The sequence below is a fragment of the Lonchura striata genome, chromosome 3 (genome assembly GCF_050655825.1).
Source record: "Lonchura striata isolate lonStrDom1 chromosome 3, ASM5065582v1, whole genome shotgun sequence".
Taxonomy (NCBI): Eukaryota; Metazoa; Chordata; class Aves; order Passeriformes; family Estrildidae; genus Lonchura; species Lonchura striata.
Window position 1 is genome coordinate 36,568,289 of NC_140705.1, and position 16,788 is coordinate 36,585,076.

The following is a 16,788-nucleotide window of genomic DNA, read 5'->3' on the forward strand; positions in this document are numbered from 1 at the left end:
TGTGTTATTAGAAGATAACTGTTAGTTCCCACATATATCTTCTGTTTTTCAAATGTGTGAGTCCCTGACAAGAATATCAAAACCTGCAATGCTATAAAAAGTTTATTTGGATCTAGTACTAGAACTTACTTTGAACTAGCTGGCACTTCTAATTTAGAATTAAAAAATATCATGATTTGGAAGAAACTTACAAGGATCCAACTCCTGGCTTTGCACAGGACAGCCCCAAGAATCCCACCATCTGCCTCAGAGTGTTGTCGAAATGCCTCTTGACTCTGTCAGGCTTGGTGGCTGTGATCACTTCTCTGGTGAGGCTGTTCCAGTGCTCAGCCACCTTCTGAACAAAGAACCTTTTTCTAATATCCAAACCTAAAACTTCCCTGACACAACTTCAGGCCATTTCCTTGCATCCTATCACTGGACACCACAGAGAAGAGATCAGCATCTGCCCCTCTTGCCCTCATGAAGTTGTAGATTGCAGTGGGGTCTCATCCATGCTGAACAGACCAAGTGATCTCAGTCAGCCTCCCCTCAAGGCTCTTCACCATCTTTGTTGCCTTCCTCTGGATGCTCTCTCCTGTAGCTGAATGTCTTCCTCACACTGTAGCACCCAAAACTGCCCCCAGCACTTGAAGTGAGGCTGCCCCAGTGCAGAGCAGAGTGGGGCAATCCCCTCCCTTGCCTGGCTGGTGATGCTGTGCCTGATGCCCGCCCAGGACAGGGCTGGCCCTCCTGGCTGCCAGGGCACTGCTGACTCGTGTTCAACTTGGATCTACCAGGACCTTTTCTGTGGCTCTGCTTTCCAGCCTCATTGCCATGTCTACACCTACATCCAGGGTCACCCCATCCCAGGTGCAGAATCCTGCTGTCACACACAATACAGAGTAAATGCCTCATACTGGATTTGGATACTGGGTTTATTGAACAACCACCAGGACCAGACCTTTCACCCTCCTTGGTTGTGATCAGCTCCTGACCCAGCACTATGTTCTTTGGGTCTCTGCTTCCCAGAAGGGAGGTCACTCCTGGTCCAGGAAGGTCAGGCATGAAGATGTGCTGGTTCCCACTGTGCTGCTTCTCACAGTTGCCTATTCCAGTCACCACTGGCCAAGGTTCCATCTCTGATCTGCAGGATATATTCCCTCCCACCACATCCACACACAGCCTACTGTCAATTCATACAGTAAGCTGATTATGGCAAGAGCTTATAGCAAGGGAGTGTCCTGAGGCACCACAGATTCTTGCTTCTCCAAATGCAAACACCATCATCCCTGTACCCTCACCCTGTTTCCCTTTCATGCACAATTAATGGTCCATTAACAAGCTTGTATGAGCAGTCCTTTAACAGCATTAATTTTTCTGCTGCTAAAGCAAAAATGCAAAAAATTGTCCCTGACCAGCCTACTGGCACCACCTGCCCTGTCCCCTTAGAAAACCAAAACTTTAAACCAGGTTGCTCTGAGGGTAGAGTGAAGTAGGCAGCCTGTGGTTCTGGACCTGCCTAGGGGCAGGTGGGATGGGACAGAAATGTGCTGGGCCCAGAATGAGCTGCTTCTACAGTGAGCAACTCTGACAGGATGGACACATCATAGGTGCTGCAGCTCTTGCTCTTTTCACACGTTTTCACAGCCAGCAGAGGTGAAGAGGGTGCTCCTGAGAGACACCTGGGCACTGTGGAAGATGCTGGAGATGTCAGGTTAACATCTAATGAGGCAGCACACAGGACCCAGGCCTGAGTTGATGATCTGAGTCGAAGCAGCAAGGAAAAGCTTTAAAAACTTGGTGACCAGATTTGGAAAGAGACATAAAAATAAAAAGGCAGTGACAGGTATATGAGCATTTATGTATGAGGAAGGCCTGTGGAGGTCTGAGTGGTTTGGATGAATATTAACACATCTCTCAGGGGTGAAAATTGTAGTCCCACTGCCCCTAAGGCATTTGTTTCTAATGTGTGCATAAACCATACGTGTGCTGTGTTAGGCTGAGGAAAGGTGCTGCAGCCACCTCCACTGCTGCAGGGCAGGGCTCTGAAGGCATATTCAAACAGGACTTTCAGGGAGACACGTACAGCTGTGAGAGAAGGATGCAATAGTACATAAACCAGAGATAATTCCAAAGAAGAGGTGAGGCTATTGTCATTTGAGAACTGGCCACTGGTTTGTAGGAGCATCTTCAGGGAGGAGTCTAAAATAGAAATCATACATGTGCCTTATAAAATGGAAGTAAAGGGCCAGAAGTTCCACAATGAGAGGAAAAAAAGAGTATTCTGTATTTCCATAAAATTTAGGCCTGGGCATGGGCAGGAGTAGACAGTAGAAGGTCTTGGTATCAGAAACTCAGTTCTGGTGGCTCCAATTTCTCACAAAATACCATTTTGACAACTCACCTTCCTTTTTTAAACCTTGTCTCTCACAGATACCTGGTCTGAATGGGCTTGAGGGCGGCTATTCAACCCAGCTGATGAAAGGTTACTGTGCTGAATGCCTGTGTTTCTAACTTAAGGCTCAAGTCTTAGTTCCTGTGGCCTCCATTTTCAAAGGCTCAGTCTAACACATCCTAAATTAACTCACCAGGCAACAGAGTATGAAATCGGACATGACCGATCGATCCTTGAGCATTGATCCAAAGCGAAACTAATGGAATGTAAAGAAAATGTAAGACTCTATTGTACTGTAAAGGCTGCCTGTTTAGCCATTTTACAAAATAAAATTTCATTTGGGAGCTGGGTGGAAATGTAAAGTTCAAAGAGCTGACTAAAACAAGGCATAGGGACCTCACAAACTGCTGCTGTTCAGATTAAGCCTTGAGGGAATGGCTTTGTTAGACACCACTGACTAAAATAATTGCATTATAATTTTGGCTAGAGGCACCATTCTATCATCCATCCTGTCATCTGATGATTTTTAAACTGTGCATGAATAGTTTAGAGAGAGTGATCTTGGCATCTAGCTACATAGAACTGAGAAGCCCATTCAGTGTACCACATCTATGCTTGGGTGCTTGGAGAAAAGGAAAAAAAAGGAAAAAAAAAGAAGATATCCTAGTACTCTCAAAGAGAGGTCTCTGAGAAATAACAACAAGCAGTTCTGCATGCTCCTTCTGCAATGCTCTAACAGTCTAAGCAAGGGCTTTCTCCTAAGGTAAGTGGCAGAAAAATAATTCTACCTAGGACAGTATGGAGCAGGCAGCTGCCTGTCAGGCTTGAAGCAATGCAAATTAAAACCATGAGTATTTGTATCTTAACATTTAACTTCTGACAAGAAATGTAAAGTTTAATGTTGCTATTTCATACCTCAACTGATGTAAATGTGGTATGAATGTAACACAGAAGTGATGTGAATAGTGGCAAATGACAAGATGATTTTAAAAGAAGTAACAAAATAAAAATTAAGGAACTTCCTCCAAGAGAAATGGTGGATTTCCATCTGGTTCTAACTGGTTACATGCATGGATTTTTATTGTTTGAAATAACCATAAAAAATACTTGGTCAGACACAAAGTAGATGGTATATTGAGAAATGTCTCAGGTATGTACTTTTTATACTAAAAAAATTATATATCTAGTTTACAATGCTAGTAGCATAGAATAGGCTGTACTACTAGAATTTCTAGTCTAGTAGTAAACTGGAAATAATTATGTAATTGATATTTAAGATTCCTGTCTTACTGAAATTACTCTATTACACAGAACTCAATTAAGACCAGGGAAGGGGAAAGAAATGGAAAAATTAGAAGCACATTGCTATGACAAAGTTGTGAAGTAGTTTGGGCTGATTTCTTAGAAATGCTGGCTTTTGTGGCTCTAAACTATCTTCTTTATTTTATACACAGTATTGACTGTGTCATTATTTATACTGCAGTTCTACCAGTGCAGAGCTGAGGGGAAGTGTCCTGGTATCAAGGGCTCGCTGAAAGGGTGAATTATACCATTCCTACAATTACATTTCCTCTGTTGGCTTTTATAATGCAAAGGTGAGGATAGAGTTATTTAAACACTGGTAGAAACAACTCAAGAAACTAAACTCTGTTGAGCCAGAGTGGTATGTTTAGGCATCTCCTTTGCCCCGAATAGTTGCATTCACTTTCTGTGCCAGGCAGTTTCTACCACTAGAGAATTTCATCTTTGAGATTAAAACATACTTATCCCTGAATTTACATTGTTGCATCACACTTAGGGTTTTGTTGTTTGGTTGGGGTTTTTTGCTGAGTCAATCAGTTTCAGTGAGGGATTAACCATTTGCAAGGCAGCAAATATACCTAAAGCTCTTTTGCTTCACTATTGCATTGGACTACAATAATTATTGCTGACTTCCTGTTTTCCTCCTGTGTTTCATTGCAATGATATGCGTGGGAGGAAAGGAATGGGGAAACAAGATATTCTGGGTGTCTAACAACACCTAAAGCATTGCTTGAATAGATATGTTTACTTAGCCAGTTCCATGTGTGAAAATTCATATTTGCAGCCAACATAGTCCCAGAAACAGAATAATAAAGTCTGTAGGATGCCTATGCTGAGAATGATGACTTTGCTGCTGGTTACAACTGAGAATTTTTACTTGCAGTGTGGATAAATACAGCCTTAAAGCAAAACTGAACTAACCTGGGATCATGGGATCATGAACCAAGCGATATTAATAATGGTGATATCACCAGCTATGCTATCATTTAAATATATACAAGATTTTGGGCACATCAACCAGCCACTTTAAAAAAAAAAAACTTAGAAATTGTACTTTACTAAAGGCTGTAGTTTAGTAAAATTTGGGATGTTTTGAAAGTATTGTAGCATTAAAGAAATTCGAGTGCGAACCCTAAGGTAGATATGATCCCAGTTGCTTCAATAATTTATTGCCATATTAGCAGAAAAAGTTCCAGGGACATAACACTAAACATGCATTTGATTCACAAATAAACAGTCAAATATCTTATATTTCAATTCCCCACATTACCTGAAGCTCCAAAAGAAAGCTTCAAAAGAAGCAGGTTGTAAATCAAGCAGAACATAGACCAATTTGCTTGTGAATCAGTTTCTGGGATAGAGGCAGTTAGAAAGATTTTCACACACTCACTGTTAAAAACCTTCACATCACTCTGATTCCATTTTCTCATTTGTTAAAATTTATAATTAAGATGCAGCAAAACTTGATGCATAAAAATAAAGGTATTAAACCTAGGAGCACTCAGTTTATTGATATTATCCTATAACTGAGACTGCAAATGTACAGCTATGTGTAAATCAGCTATGTATTTGTAGTTTTAGGAAGCTAAGAGAGAAACTTGTGAATTGTTACCTGAGTAGATGAAAAAATACTGGATGGATGGCACTAAAATTGTTTTCAAGTCACAGTTATAGGACACTTCTCAAAACTTCATCCAAAAAATTAAAGCGAAGAACATTATCTATTGTGGCAAAACTATGGCAAATCAATAGTCAATGTAGAATGGAGTGGATGGTAGAATTAAACTGTAGCTGGCAAGTGATTTGCAAGGTGGAAAAAAAGTTTTCTTCATTTCTAGTGGGAACAAAAGAATATAAAGCTATGGGCAGTTATGCAGTACTGTGGTTTACAGCTGAAATCACTATCTCTTAATCTTAAAATAAGATCACATTTGCATTTCTGACCAGTAATCATGAAATTTGAATTAATTTCAAGGCCCAGTAAGTAGAAAATAATGATGAACTTATAAGAACTCTCCAGGTACCGAAATAATGTATAGGAAATTATGTGAAATTAACAAAAAAAACCCCAAACAAACAACAACAATAGCAAAAAACCCCAACAAAAACTAAAAATGGCCATTTCCAAAAGAAATCCATCATTACAGGATTTTTTTTTTCCCCCAGAAATGAACTTCTGACAATGGGGGACTGGAACTTGTTGGGCAGCATCCTTGAAGAAGTTCACATCCACTCCACAATAGTTGGCAAAATCTGGCTCACAATCCTGTTCATATTCCGGATGCTGGTGCTGGGAGTGGCTGCTGAGGATGTCTGGGATGATGAGCAGTCCGAGTTCATCTGCAACACGGAGCAACCTGGCTGCAACAATATCTGTTACGACAAAGCCTTCCCCATTTCTTTGATCAGATACTGGGTACTGCAGATCATTTTTGTCTCCTCCCCATCTTTAGTGTACATGGGCCACGCGCTCTACAGGTTAAGGGCGCTGGAGAAAGAGCGACAGAACAGGAAAGCCCACCTGCGGGCTCAGCTCGAGGACCTGGAGCCCGTGCTCGAGGAGCACAGGAGAGTGGAGAAAGAACTGCGTAAGCTGGAGGAACAGAAGAAAGTGAATAAGGCGCCCTTGAGAGGGTCCCTGCTGCGCACCTATGTCCTACATATCCTCACCCGGTCGGTGGTCGAAGTGGGCTTTATGATAGGTCAGTATCTTTTATATGGGTTTCACATGTCTCCCCTTTACAAATGCACTCGGCCCCCTTGCCCTAACACGGTGGATTGTTTTGTGTCCCGACCCACAGAGAAGACCATCTTTATGTTTTTCATGAACAGCATCGCTGCCGTCTCCCTCTTCCTCAATATCCTCGAAATCGCCCACCTGGGCATCAAGAAGATCCAGAAGAGCCTGTGCGGGCAGCCGCTGTGGCCGCCGGGCCCGTCCGAGGAAGAGCCCAGCGCGTACAACTCCAAGAAGAGCTCGGTGGTGCCGCAGCCGCCCTGCCTGGCCAGCAACGCGTCCCCGCCGCGCCCCGCGCCCGCGCCGCTCCCGCCGCCCGCGCCCGGCGGCCCCGCGCCGCCCGCCCGGCAGCACCGCGGGCAGCTCCGGCCGTCGCCGCCGCGCCGCCGGCACCACGGACAGCACCCGCCCTCCTCCAGCAGCGAGGAGGCGCCGCGGGCCGCCCCGGGGGGCGGCGGGGCGGGGGCGGCCGCCGCGGCCCGCCGGGCGCCCCGCAGGCACAGCCGGGTCAGCGCCTGCCGGGACCTGGAGGAGGAGCGCGGCGAGTCCCCGGACAGCGGACACTGCCCCGGCACCCGCAAGTCCAGCTTCCTCTCCCGCGTCCTCACCGGCAGCCGGGCGGGCAGCGACAGCGAGAGCACCGCCTCCCGCGGCGGCCCCGGCCCCGGCCCCGGCCCCGGCCCCGGCCCCGGCCCCGGCCCCGGCCCCGGCTCCGGCTCCGGCTCCGGCTCCGGCTCCGGCTCGGAGGGGAAGCGCCGCTCGGAGGGCGCGCCCAGCCCGCCGCCCGCCGCCTCGGGACGCCGCGTGTCCATGGCAAGTAGCGCCCGGGACCGCCCGCGGGAGGGGGGCGGCGGGGGGCCCCGGCACCCAGTGCCGGCCCTGGGGAGGAGGGGGCGAGCCAGGGGGCAGAACGGCTCGGGCAGGACTTCCAACACAGCCCCAGCTCCTCGCGGCCCCCCGGACAAAGCCAAGCTCCCAAAAAACGCTCGGCCTCCTTCTGCCGTGAAAGCAGGAATACCAGGGAATTACTGAGTCCTGAGTCACCGAATCCCAGCTTCTTTATACTCATTCCATCATCCCAATCAACTCAACGAGGATTGTCCCAGGGAAAACTCCTTCAGCTCCAGCCGCTGTGAGAAGCCAAGAATGCATTGAGTTCAATGACACAACTTCTCTCAGTTTCAGGTTTGTCTCAGAGGTGACCTCCAAGTTGAATAGTTGTTCAATGAATAAATCAAAAGATCTACGTGTAAAAACCCCCACCAAATAATTGCAATGCCAAAGCCAATGACTACAGAATTGCTTTTTCAGCAGCTCTTCCTTTTCTTTGGCCACATGTTCTAGGGTTGCTTACAGTCATAGTGTTGACAAGATATTGTGCTTCTGTGCAAGAGTCAACAAGGCTTTCTTAAAAGATATTTGAATTCTGGTGGTCTCAAATTCAGATCACAGGTTTGGTTCTTGGAGAGCACAGAGGCTCCTTTACAACCTTTTGCAGTAGCAAGCCCATAAATACCTTTTTATAGGGCACGTAATAAACAAGATTACATCACACAATGCTCAAAATCATAGATTCTGTTCAATTTTTTCCCTCTCACTCTTCCTAAACACCCCCTTCCCCCCCCCCCCAATGCCTTTTTTTCCCCCTATATATAAAACAAAAGAAGCCAACAAACTTAAAATCTCTTCTGGTAAGAAACACAAAGCACTATTATTATACTGCTCATCTAAAAATTGCTTATAAATTCCAGTTTCCATGGGGTTACAGTTTCTACACTAAGCCAGTCAGCATAAGCCATGTTAATTTGTCACTTAGGTGCAATTTAACCACTTCCCACTTCAATCTTTCTAATACAGGGAGAGGGCCTAGAGCCTAATCTGTTGATCTGCTGGCTTTTGATACTCAGATAGAAGGCTCTTTTAAAATGTGAAGTGCAGAAAGTTATTCTAAGGAAGACAGAATTTCAGTAGCACTCTCTTGAGAACTCACAGAAGTTGCTTGGCAGCTTTTCCTATGTAATGACAATGATTCTACCTTCCAGGGGAGACCTTCAGAGAAATACATTCAGTTTGCAAAACAATGTCATTACTCTTGAAAGTAACACTATTCCAGCATGCTGTTTTTGGAGATCATTATGTACAGGACTTGTGCTAGCATTTTAAAATGTGACTGATGTAGGTGTGCTACCTGGTGCTTCCTGATTACGGCATGCAATACTTCAAGTACATGTGCTTCTTAATAGAACTGAGGCAAGGTTTTGGCAAATGCACTTTATTCTGGCACTGCTGCAGCATTTTTATGAATGCTAATTTCAATACACAAATATCCTGGTACATCATAAATATGTTGAACCTGGGCATTAAAACTTGAATACTCTTCCAGTCTGTATTCCTCAATTTCTATATTAACTATTTAATTTGGTCGAAGGCACTCAGCATTGGTTTGATTTTTTTTTAAATATTAATTTCCGGAAGATGTTAATCATGTATGAATGACAGAATCACAGAATTATTTGGGTTGGAAGAAATCTTAAAGATCATCTAGTTCCAACCCTCACCCTCTCAAAGGACACCTTCCACTTGACCAGGTTGCCCAAAGTCCCATCAAGCCTGGCCTTGAACACCTCCAGGGACAGGCCATTCACAACTTCTCTGGGTAACCAGTTCCAGCACCTCACCAAGCTCACGTAAAGAATTTCTTCCTACTAAACCTACTCTCTTTCAGTTTAAAGCCATTCCCCCTTGTTCCATCACTACATGCCCTTGCTAATAGCCCTTCTCCAGCTCTCTTTTTGGCTCCCTTTTACCTACTGGAAGGCCACTACTAGGTCACCTTGGAGCGTTCTCCAGGCTGAACAACCCCAACTTTCTCAGCCTTTCCTCACAGGAGAGGTAATGGTTAGATAAAAGAAAAATGTGTATGATTAGATTAAAAATCTATTTACCATATTTTTTAAAAATAAGTACTTAAAAGTAGCTATATTTTAAAAATTCTAAATGAAGCATACAAAAACATTGTCTACTGACATCCCTGATTAATAGTGACTTGCAACAGTAATGCAGAGAAAGTACAGACACTTCTTAACATGATAGTGAACCCACATGCACAAACATACTCTAAACAGCCAAAATATAGTCTGTTCTAACCCGGATTTTACTAATCTAAGCTGGGTAGCCTAAGAGCAGAATTGACGCTGTTCTTCAATTTTATTTGATAAATTTCCCAAACTATCATCTTTAGTTCCATAGTGGTTCAAGTCTTTTCTTTTTCCCCCTCATCCACACCATTCTGCCAGAATTTGTCTGTAGCATTCTTTGTATTAGGTTCAATGAGAGAGGAGTATCAACTCAACATTGAAAAGATCACTTTCCACAGCTCAATGACCATTCTAGCAACCTCCAACCAAACACATGCCCATGTTCTGTGCTAAGACAGCAGGACGGCTGCAGCTGCCCACAAACACCATAGTTTTCTTCCTAGCTGAAAGAAAACCTCAAAATTACACAAAATACATCCATCTGATACTGCAAGAGTCTTCAGACAAATCAACTGCGCTCTGTGAGATGTGGCACTGAAAGCACTGAGCAAGTCTAAGGGTATAGTTTATGGATGCTTGACCTTCAACCAATTATGAGCTTTTTTCCTACTAGTGCTATCAACGCCATTTCCATACCGAAACTGAATCTCTAACAAGCAAATAATAATCATTAGGGACAAATGAATGTATTAAAAGTTACTTCTCATTATGTATTGGACCAAATAGATGTAGTGGATCAAACGATGAAGACCAGGTGTTGGATAGTACTTGGCTGGGTCATATAACAGGATTTTTTTTCGTAAGTACAAAACTGCATCTCTTAAAGAGAACAGGAAGTTTGTCTTAGGCCTTCCTCTTTGGAGGAAAGGTTATTTTGGACCCTTAGGAGAGAATGCATTTAATTCTTCACTGAAAGCCTCAATGAAACAGTACAGTAGGATACTGATGATAAAATGCATGTTTGGCTATCAGGATTCCTCGACTTTTTCATACTTCAGTTCAAGCCAGACCAACTCTAGATCTAAATAGGAAGAAATGCCCTTCCCATTGGTAGAATTTATACCAACCAACCATACTAAGCCATAAACTAAAAGGCTATTTAAAACTTCCTTACCTGGAACTGGTAGAGATGAAGAGCCATTTTGTAATTTCACATCCAACTGCAGCATACCCCCTGACAAAATATTTATGTTTTGTGAAACTGTTTAGTTTTACACCCAAACCACTCACTCTTTATGTTCTGTTCCATTTCTTTCATGTGGTATTATCCAAAGTTAACTATTCAGACCAGGAAGCTGAAGTGAGAGAGACAGAAAACCTAAAAAACTTATTTGACTAAAGATCCATTGGGGAAAACAAAAAACTTTTTTTGAGCCACTGCTGGTCAAGCTTTAGGTTTATTAGATTCTGAAGACAGACCACCAAAACTGGACCTTCAAGCACACAGTAAAGCAAAGGTGGAGAATTAAATGCATGAGATGAGGGTTATTTCCAACTGATTTCATTCCACCTAAACAAAATGACAAGAGCATTGCTGACTATATGAATGAGCTAATCTCAATATAATGTTACAAAACTCTGCACTGACAAGTAAATCCAGCAACTACATACAGATGAAGTCAGACTATCTGCAAGACTCCAAAACCTTGGTGTTGAGGATCACAGTCAGCATGCTTTGAAGTGACAGAAAACAATTTGTTGACTGATAACTGTCTCCAAACGAATAATTTCCAAGGCTCACTTAGAGGATGCATCTTAGAGAATAAACAATATTTTATCTTCTAAGAGATATTGTGGGTACACACATAGTTCTGCCCTAAGGTTTGCAACTCTCACCACATTTTAACTTTTATTTAAGGAGAGATAGAGCAATAGAGAAAAAGGGCATCTTCTGCATGGTCCCCGGCTGCCAGATTCCATTAGGTGAAGCAGGTCTTAAATGGCAGTTTTTCACAAAAAAGTGAATAAAGCTTCACTGAACTTAGCATATCCATAATCATAGCTGACATCCAGGAGGTGGATCCACAAAGGTGTGTAGGAATTATGCTGCTGTCCATAGGACTCTGCACATGAATTGTATTATGAGAAAAAGACCTCATAATTTGCACCAGTCAGGGTCTTGACTGGTGGATAATACATGCTTAAGTCTGATAAGATTAATAGACTGATGGAGTCAAAGATCAGTTTATAACAAGTACAGATACAACTTGTGCTCTCATGAAAATAGGCAGGGCCAGGAATTACAACCCAGAACAGGCATCTGGCTCTTGGAGCATTGCACTGAGGGGTATTGTCTCCCAGCAGCCACATGCAAGACTGTGTCAAGCCATTAGGACCATCGAATAACTCTCATACTATCTCTGGGGGCATAAAAGACAGATCTGATCACTCCAAATGAACAATTAGAGAAGATGGCAGCTTTACTTCTAAAGGCGCCATTGGCCAGAATAAAGCCATCTTCCTTCTCACCCATTTTCTGCAAACCAGGGAACGATTGCAGAATGATCAGAAAGCTCAGCTGAGATGACCACAGCCTGACTTTCCATCTTCAGGGTGGCACAGTTCCCAATTCACTAGCTGAATGCAATCATTTCTACAAAAGCTGGAGGGTGTCTGGTATTTCATTGCTAGCTGCATTTGAAGTCTTTGCTAGCTGTGTTTCCTGCCTTTCTAAAGCAGAAGATTCCAGCTCCAAACTACTTGAGCAGGATGTCCAGCATCAGTTCTTTTTGGTCTTTACCTGTATGATAGTTCTCTAAAGAATTCTATGGTGTGCTCTAAAACAAAGGACTTTTAATTTGGTTAATTGGGATTGGGAGTATTTACACTAGATTGGCTACTCTCTTCACAAAGGCATGAACTTTTGTATGACTTGGAACTAATTATGTTTGCAACCCATGCCTAAACCTGTATTAAGAGAGCTACTGTGCTTGTGCTCTTTCTAGAGTACCTAAGGGTATTCCAAGAAGATGGGGAGCTTGACATTACCTGATGTTTGTGTTTCTTCATGAAGCCCTGATAAGTTCCTAAATCAAAAACCAAAACTGGAAATCATTAGAAGATGTATAATGAACTGGAAATCATTAGAAGATGTATAATGATCTTAGCAACCAAAATTACTAGAGCAAGACTTTCATAATGAAATCTTAGGCATTTTAGGCACTCTAGACTTTTGTTTTTCAAGAAGTGCTGCATCTTTCCCATCCTCTCCTCTAGGGTGTCCTGCGCCTTCACAGTGTAATTCTAATAAGTCTGTATTTTTGGCTACAGAGTAACCAATGTATCTTTAAAAGCAAGACTCCCTTCTTATGGTGAATGAAGGGAATAAAATTGACAGTGAAGCAGATGGTGACACTGATACTCTCAGATTGCGGAATTAGTCTGAGATAGGGCTGCTGATTTTATTCTTTTGAAGAGAAAAAAGTCTCTGGGGCTGAAATCCTAGTTCTGTAAAAGTTGTGAAAATTTTACAATTCACTAGGTTTGGTTTCCCTCATTGTTCTTTTATTCCTCCATGCTGTTCAATTTTTTCCTACTTCTCAATTCTCCATTCAACTTTGAGCCTCATACCCACTGGGAAAACACTCCATAGTGAGCAGGATAGGGAAGAGAAAGCTGCTGTTCAGCATGAGTGCTTGCCATCTTCTTCAGAACAGGGCATGTTTACTCAACCTTTCAATAACGTGTAAGGAATAAATACTGACTCATTTAACTATCTTCTCACCTGCTCTTGCTTCTGGGGCTGCAACAGCTTGATAAGAGTGAATGCACATTGAAATAACAAACCTGATAACCATGGAGTAGTTATTTATACAGCTGAGCTCCACCAGGAAAATCTGCAGGTGGGGTAAGGAACTGGCAAAACCCTGTGTTCCTCTAGGATTTTTGAGAATATTTAAAGGTGTTCACATTTACACCTGCTGGTAACCACTCCTGGTTTTGTGCAGTTTTTCAATGTAAATTCCTCTTAAAAAAAAAAAAATCACACAGTACTTGTATTTTATTCTGCCCTGGAGGACTCAGAAGAAACTTGTGGTGATGACAGAAAGTGTACCAATTATCCTGCAAAACCCACTTGGCCACCCAAAGATAACTGTTCACCACTTGCACAAAAACTTTGGGTGTCAGCAGCAGTTGTACACTTATTAACCCCTCTGATGATCTGTGCAGCAACAAAAAAGTAAGCTGGATTTTAGAAAGTGGAATTTGTTTTATTGAGTCCATCTTTGTAAGGTTTAAAGAATTCAAAAATATACAAACCCCCTTACTAGGAAGAGCTACTAGGGTATGTTCAGTGATTTCAAACAAATTACTAAATCACAGTATTATAGAATCAAGAGTGGTTTGGGTTTAAAAGGGCCTTAAAGATCATCTAGTTCCAAACCCCCCACCCATGGGCTGGGACACCTTCCACTAAACCACATTGCTCAAAGCCACATCCAACCTGGCCTTGAACACTTGCAGGGATGGCGCATCCACAGCAGCTCAGGACAACCTTTTCCAGTGCCTCCTCACCTTCACAGTAAAGAATTTCTTCCTAATACCCAATCTAAACCTACTCACTTTCAGTTTAAAGCCATTACCCTTTGTCCTATCACATACCTTTGCTAACAGTCCCTCTACAGCTTTGCTGTAAGCCCTCTTTAGGTACTGGAAGATGCTGTAAGGTCTCCCTGAAGCCTTCTCTTCTGCAGGCTGAACAACCCTAACTCAGCCTGTCTTCACAGGACAGGTGTCCCAGCCCCTCTCACCATCCCCCTGGCCTTCCTCTGGACTTGCTCCAGCAGGTCCATGACATTCCTATATTGGGGTCCCAGAGCTGGATGCAACACTCCAGGTGAGGTCTCAGAGGAGCCAAGTAGAGAGGGAGAATCACCTCCCCCAACCTGTTGGTCACACCAATGCATTAGTGTATTTATTTTGGTTTAAAATCAAGGTGTTTCTCCTCTTCCCACGGCCCCCTTCTTGCCCGTTAGCATTGAACAAAGTCCTGCAAGGTAAGTATGCTGTCAGCTACTAACACCAGATTCCCTTAACGATGTATGTGCTGGGGTTAATTACTATGATAGCATTTCTTTTTCTCCTTTAAGCCAATTCAGTTTCGTGCTTTCTTTCTCTTGTTATCTTTCAGAGCATGCTCCTAGAACTATCATCCATCATGAAAAAGTAAGGACATTCTAAGGAGAAGAAATAAACTAAAGGACTGAGAACAAACTGCCTTCAGCAGAGAGAGATGAGAAGCAGATTTTCTGTCATTATGTTCCCCTCTCCCACTGCTATAATGCTAAATTGATAATACAGTTTAAAAAAGCAAACACTTTATTCCTCCATTTCATGCCATCCCAGCTGTGCTGTACTCTGACTGCTGGTGTTACTGGGTAGCTTGCTTCACGACTCAAGATTTCTCTCACGTAGACTGAGCTGGATCTTGTTAGTGTGTGCTGCCACTGCAGAAACAGCCTCGTGTCTTTGGGGAGCGTTTTGGGATGTACAACTTGTTGTGCATGCTAGTGGTGTGTTCATATCAGAAACCAGCCTGATCCACAGAACTTCAAGGTAGCCTAAGACCCAAGGCACTGACAAGAAAGGAATAGTTTGATTTGAAAGTAACCTGGAAGGCTATGTGGCCTCTATCTCTCCAGACTTCAGCAGCTGATGAATAAAAAGACAGAGGAAACACTCATGGAATCTGAAGGGACAGAAAATTAAAGAGAGAAAAAAACCCAGCTGAGGAATATCTGTGGCTTTTCTGCCTGTGCTAATGCAATCCTCAAACTCTGATAGAGCCCTTCCATGCTAATGTAGCCTCCTCATAGCTAATGCTTTTGGATTCAAAATTGAAACTAAGTGATATCAGACAATTTACTTTAAGTGCGAAACATCTATACTTTCCAGTTTGCTGTTTCAGAATATCACATTGTGGTCACAAAAATCTTATTTGCTTCACAGTCTCGTTAATTCATACAGAAGAACCAAAAGACAAGCAAAGACAAAAAGAGCTCATTTCATTTTGCCAGTAGAGCCTAGCTCAGAGGGTTGGCTTTCTGGGTTGTATGCAGCCCAGGGAAGCAGCTCTTACACTGGTGTACCTGGAAAATAAAGCACCTTCTTCTGACTGTCCCTGATCCTGTTTCTAGCCCTACATACTTAAAGCTGCTTTTATTTGTCAAGCTTATCACAGTTCACATTTGTTATCATCTCATTAGGGAGTGATGCTTGGAACAAGTTTGTTTGCCATGCAGCTTTCCCTATGCATAAAAATCCTCCATGACTTGACAACTCTAAGGCAAGACTAGCAGAAAGCAGGACTGCAGGAAAATAACTCAAGCATAAATATTGTAGTGTTTTGGTTTTTTTCAAGAGCACATGATTTACATTAATATTCTGCCTCACCAGAAACTCATTGACAATTTGCCTGTGCATTTATTCAGTATTTTAAGGGAAAAAAAAAAAAAAGAAGAAAGAAATACTTGAAATGGTGGCCATTAAACACCAGCAACAACTGAGGGATGGAGAAACATCTTTGTTAATGTACTCTGTCTACTGCCAGGCTGCATAGACATGGTGGATACATCTTCTGACAGATTTGATGGGTGAGAAGCCTTCATACATGCTCAACAGGAAGACGCTAAGGTTGGTGGCCAAGGGAAGATGATTGATGGTCTTCTGTGTGTTGATAAAAAAGCCTGGGGACTCCCCTCTAGCAGGCTGACTCCTCCCCACGCCACAGAGTGTCATCCCAGCAAGTGTGTGGGCCAGGGCAGGACAATTGGTCATGCCATTCCCCCCTCCCTGTGTCTCCTCCTGCCAAGCTGCTGAGCAGGCTCCCAGCTTGCATCCGACACAAGGAGAGGAGTGGTTGGTGTGGGACTGCCACAGCACAAACACCTCCCTGCTAGACCCCATGTCCTGCTTGTAATTTCTTCTTTCCTTTCTGGTTTTCTCGCCAATGGTCCGTGGCACAAGTTTCCTCTTTCAGGAAGGAATACTACAGAGATTTTTTAGCTATGTTTTGTTTCTACACAAACCTCTCAGTTTCTCTCAGGTTTTTCTTAAAGGGGGAACAAACCTCAGCCTCTTCCCTTACCTTCCAACAAGTACACTGGTGCTTTAGAAGACCAAAACAAAGACTGAGCAGAATTGCCTTAAGTCATGCACGAGGGGAATGAGTATAGATACAGCTTATTTGATCTTCCAAAAAAACTTATTTCATGTTTGCAGCAGAACACTCTGGGCTGTTCCTGCAGATCAAAGGTAACTGGATCCCTGGATCAAAGACTGCTAGTGAATTAGCAGTGGGACCACGTGAGCAGAAGTCTCTTCATCTGTCCAGA

The 16,788-nt window shown here is 43.2% G+C and overlaps 1 protein-coding gene across 1 annotated transcript; it reads left to right on the forward strand.

The window, feature by feature from the left end:
• The first annotated feature begins 107 nt into the window (after positions 1-107).
• GJA10 (gap junction protein alpha 10) lies at positions 108-15,579 on the forward strand. The gene has a single exon (XM_085576477.1). It carries the CDS (start codon positions 5,862-5,864, stop codon positions 7,446-7,448), a length of 1,587 nt encoding a protein of 528 aa, XP_085432603.1. The 5' UTR covers positions 108-5,861; the 3' UTR covers positions 7,449-15,579.
• The last annotated feature ends 1,209 nt before the right edge of the window (positions 15,580-16,788 follow it).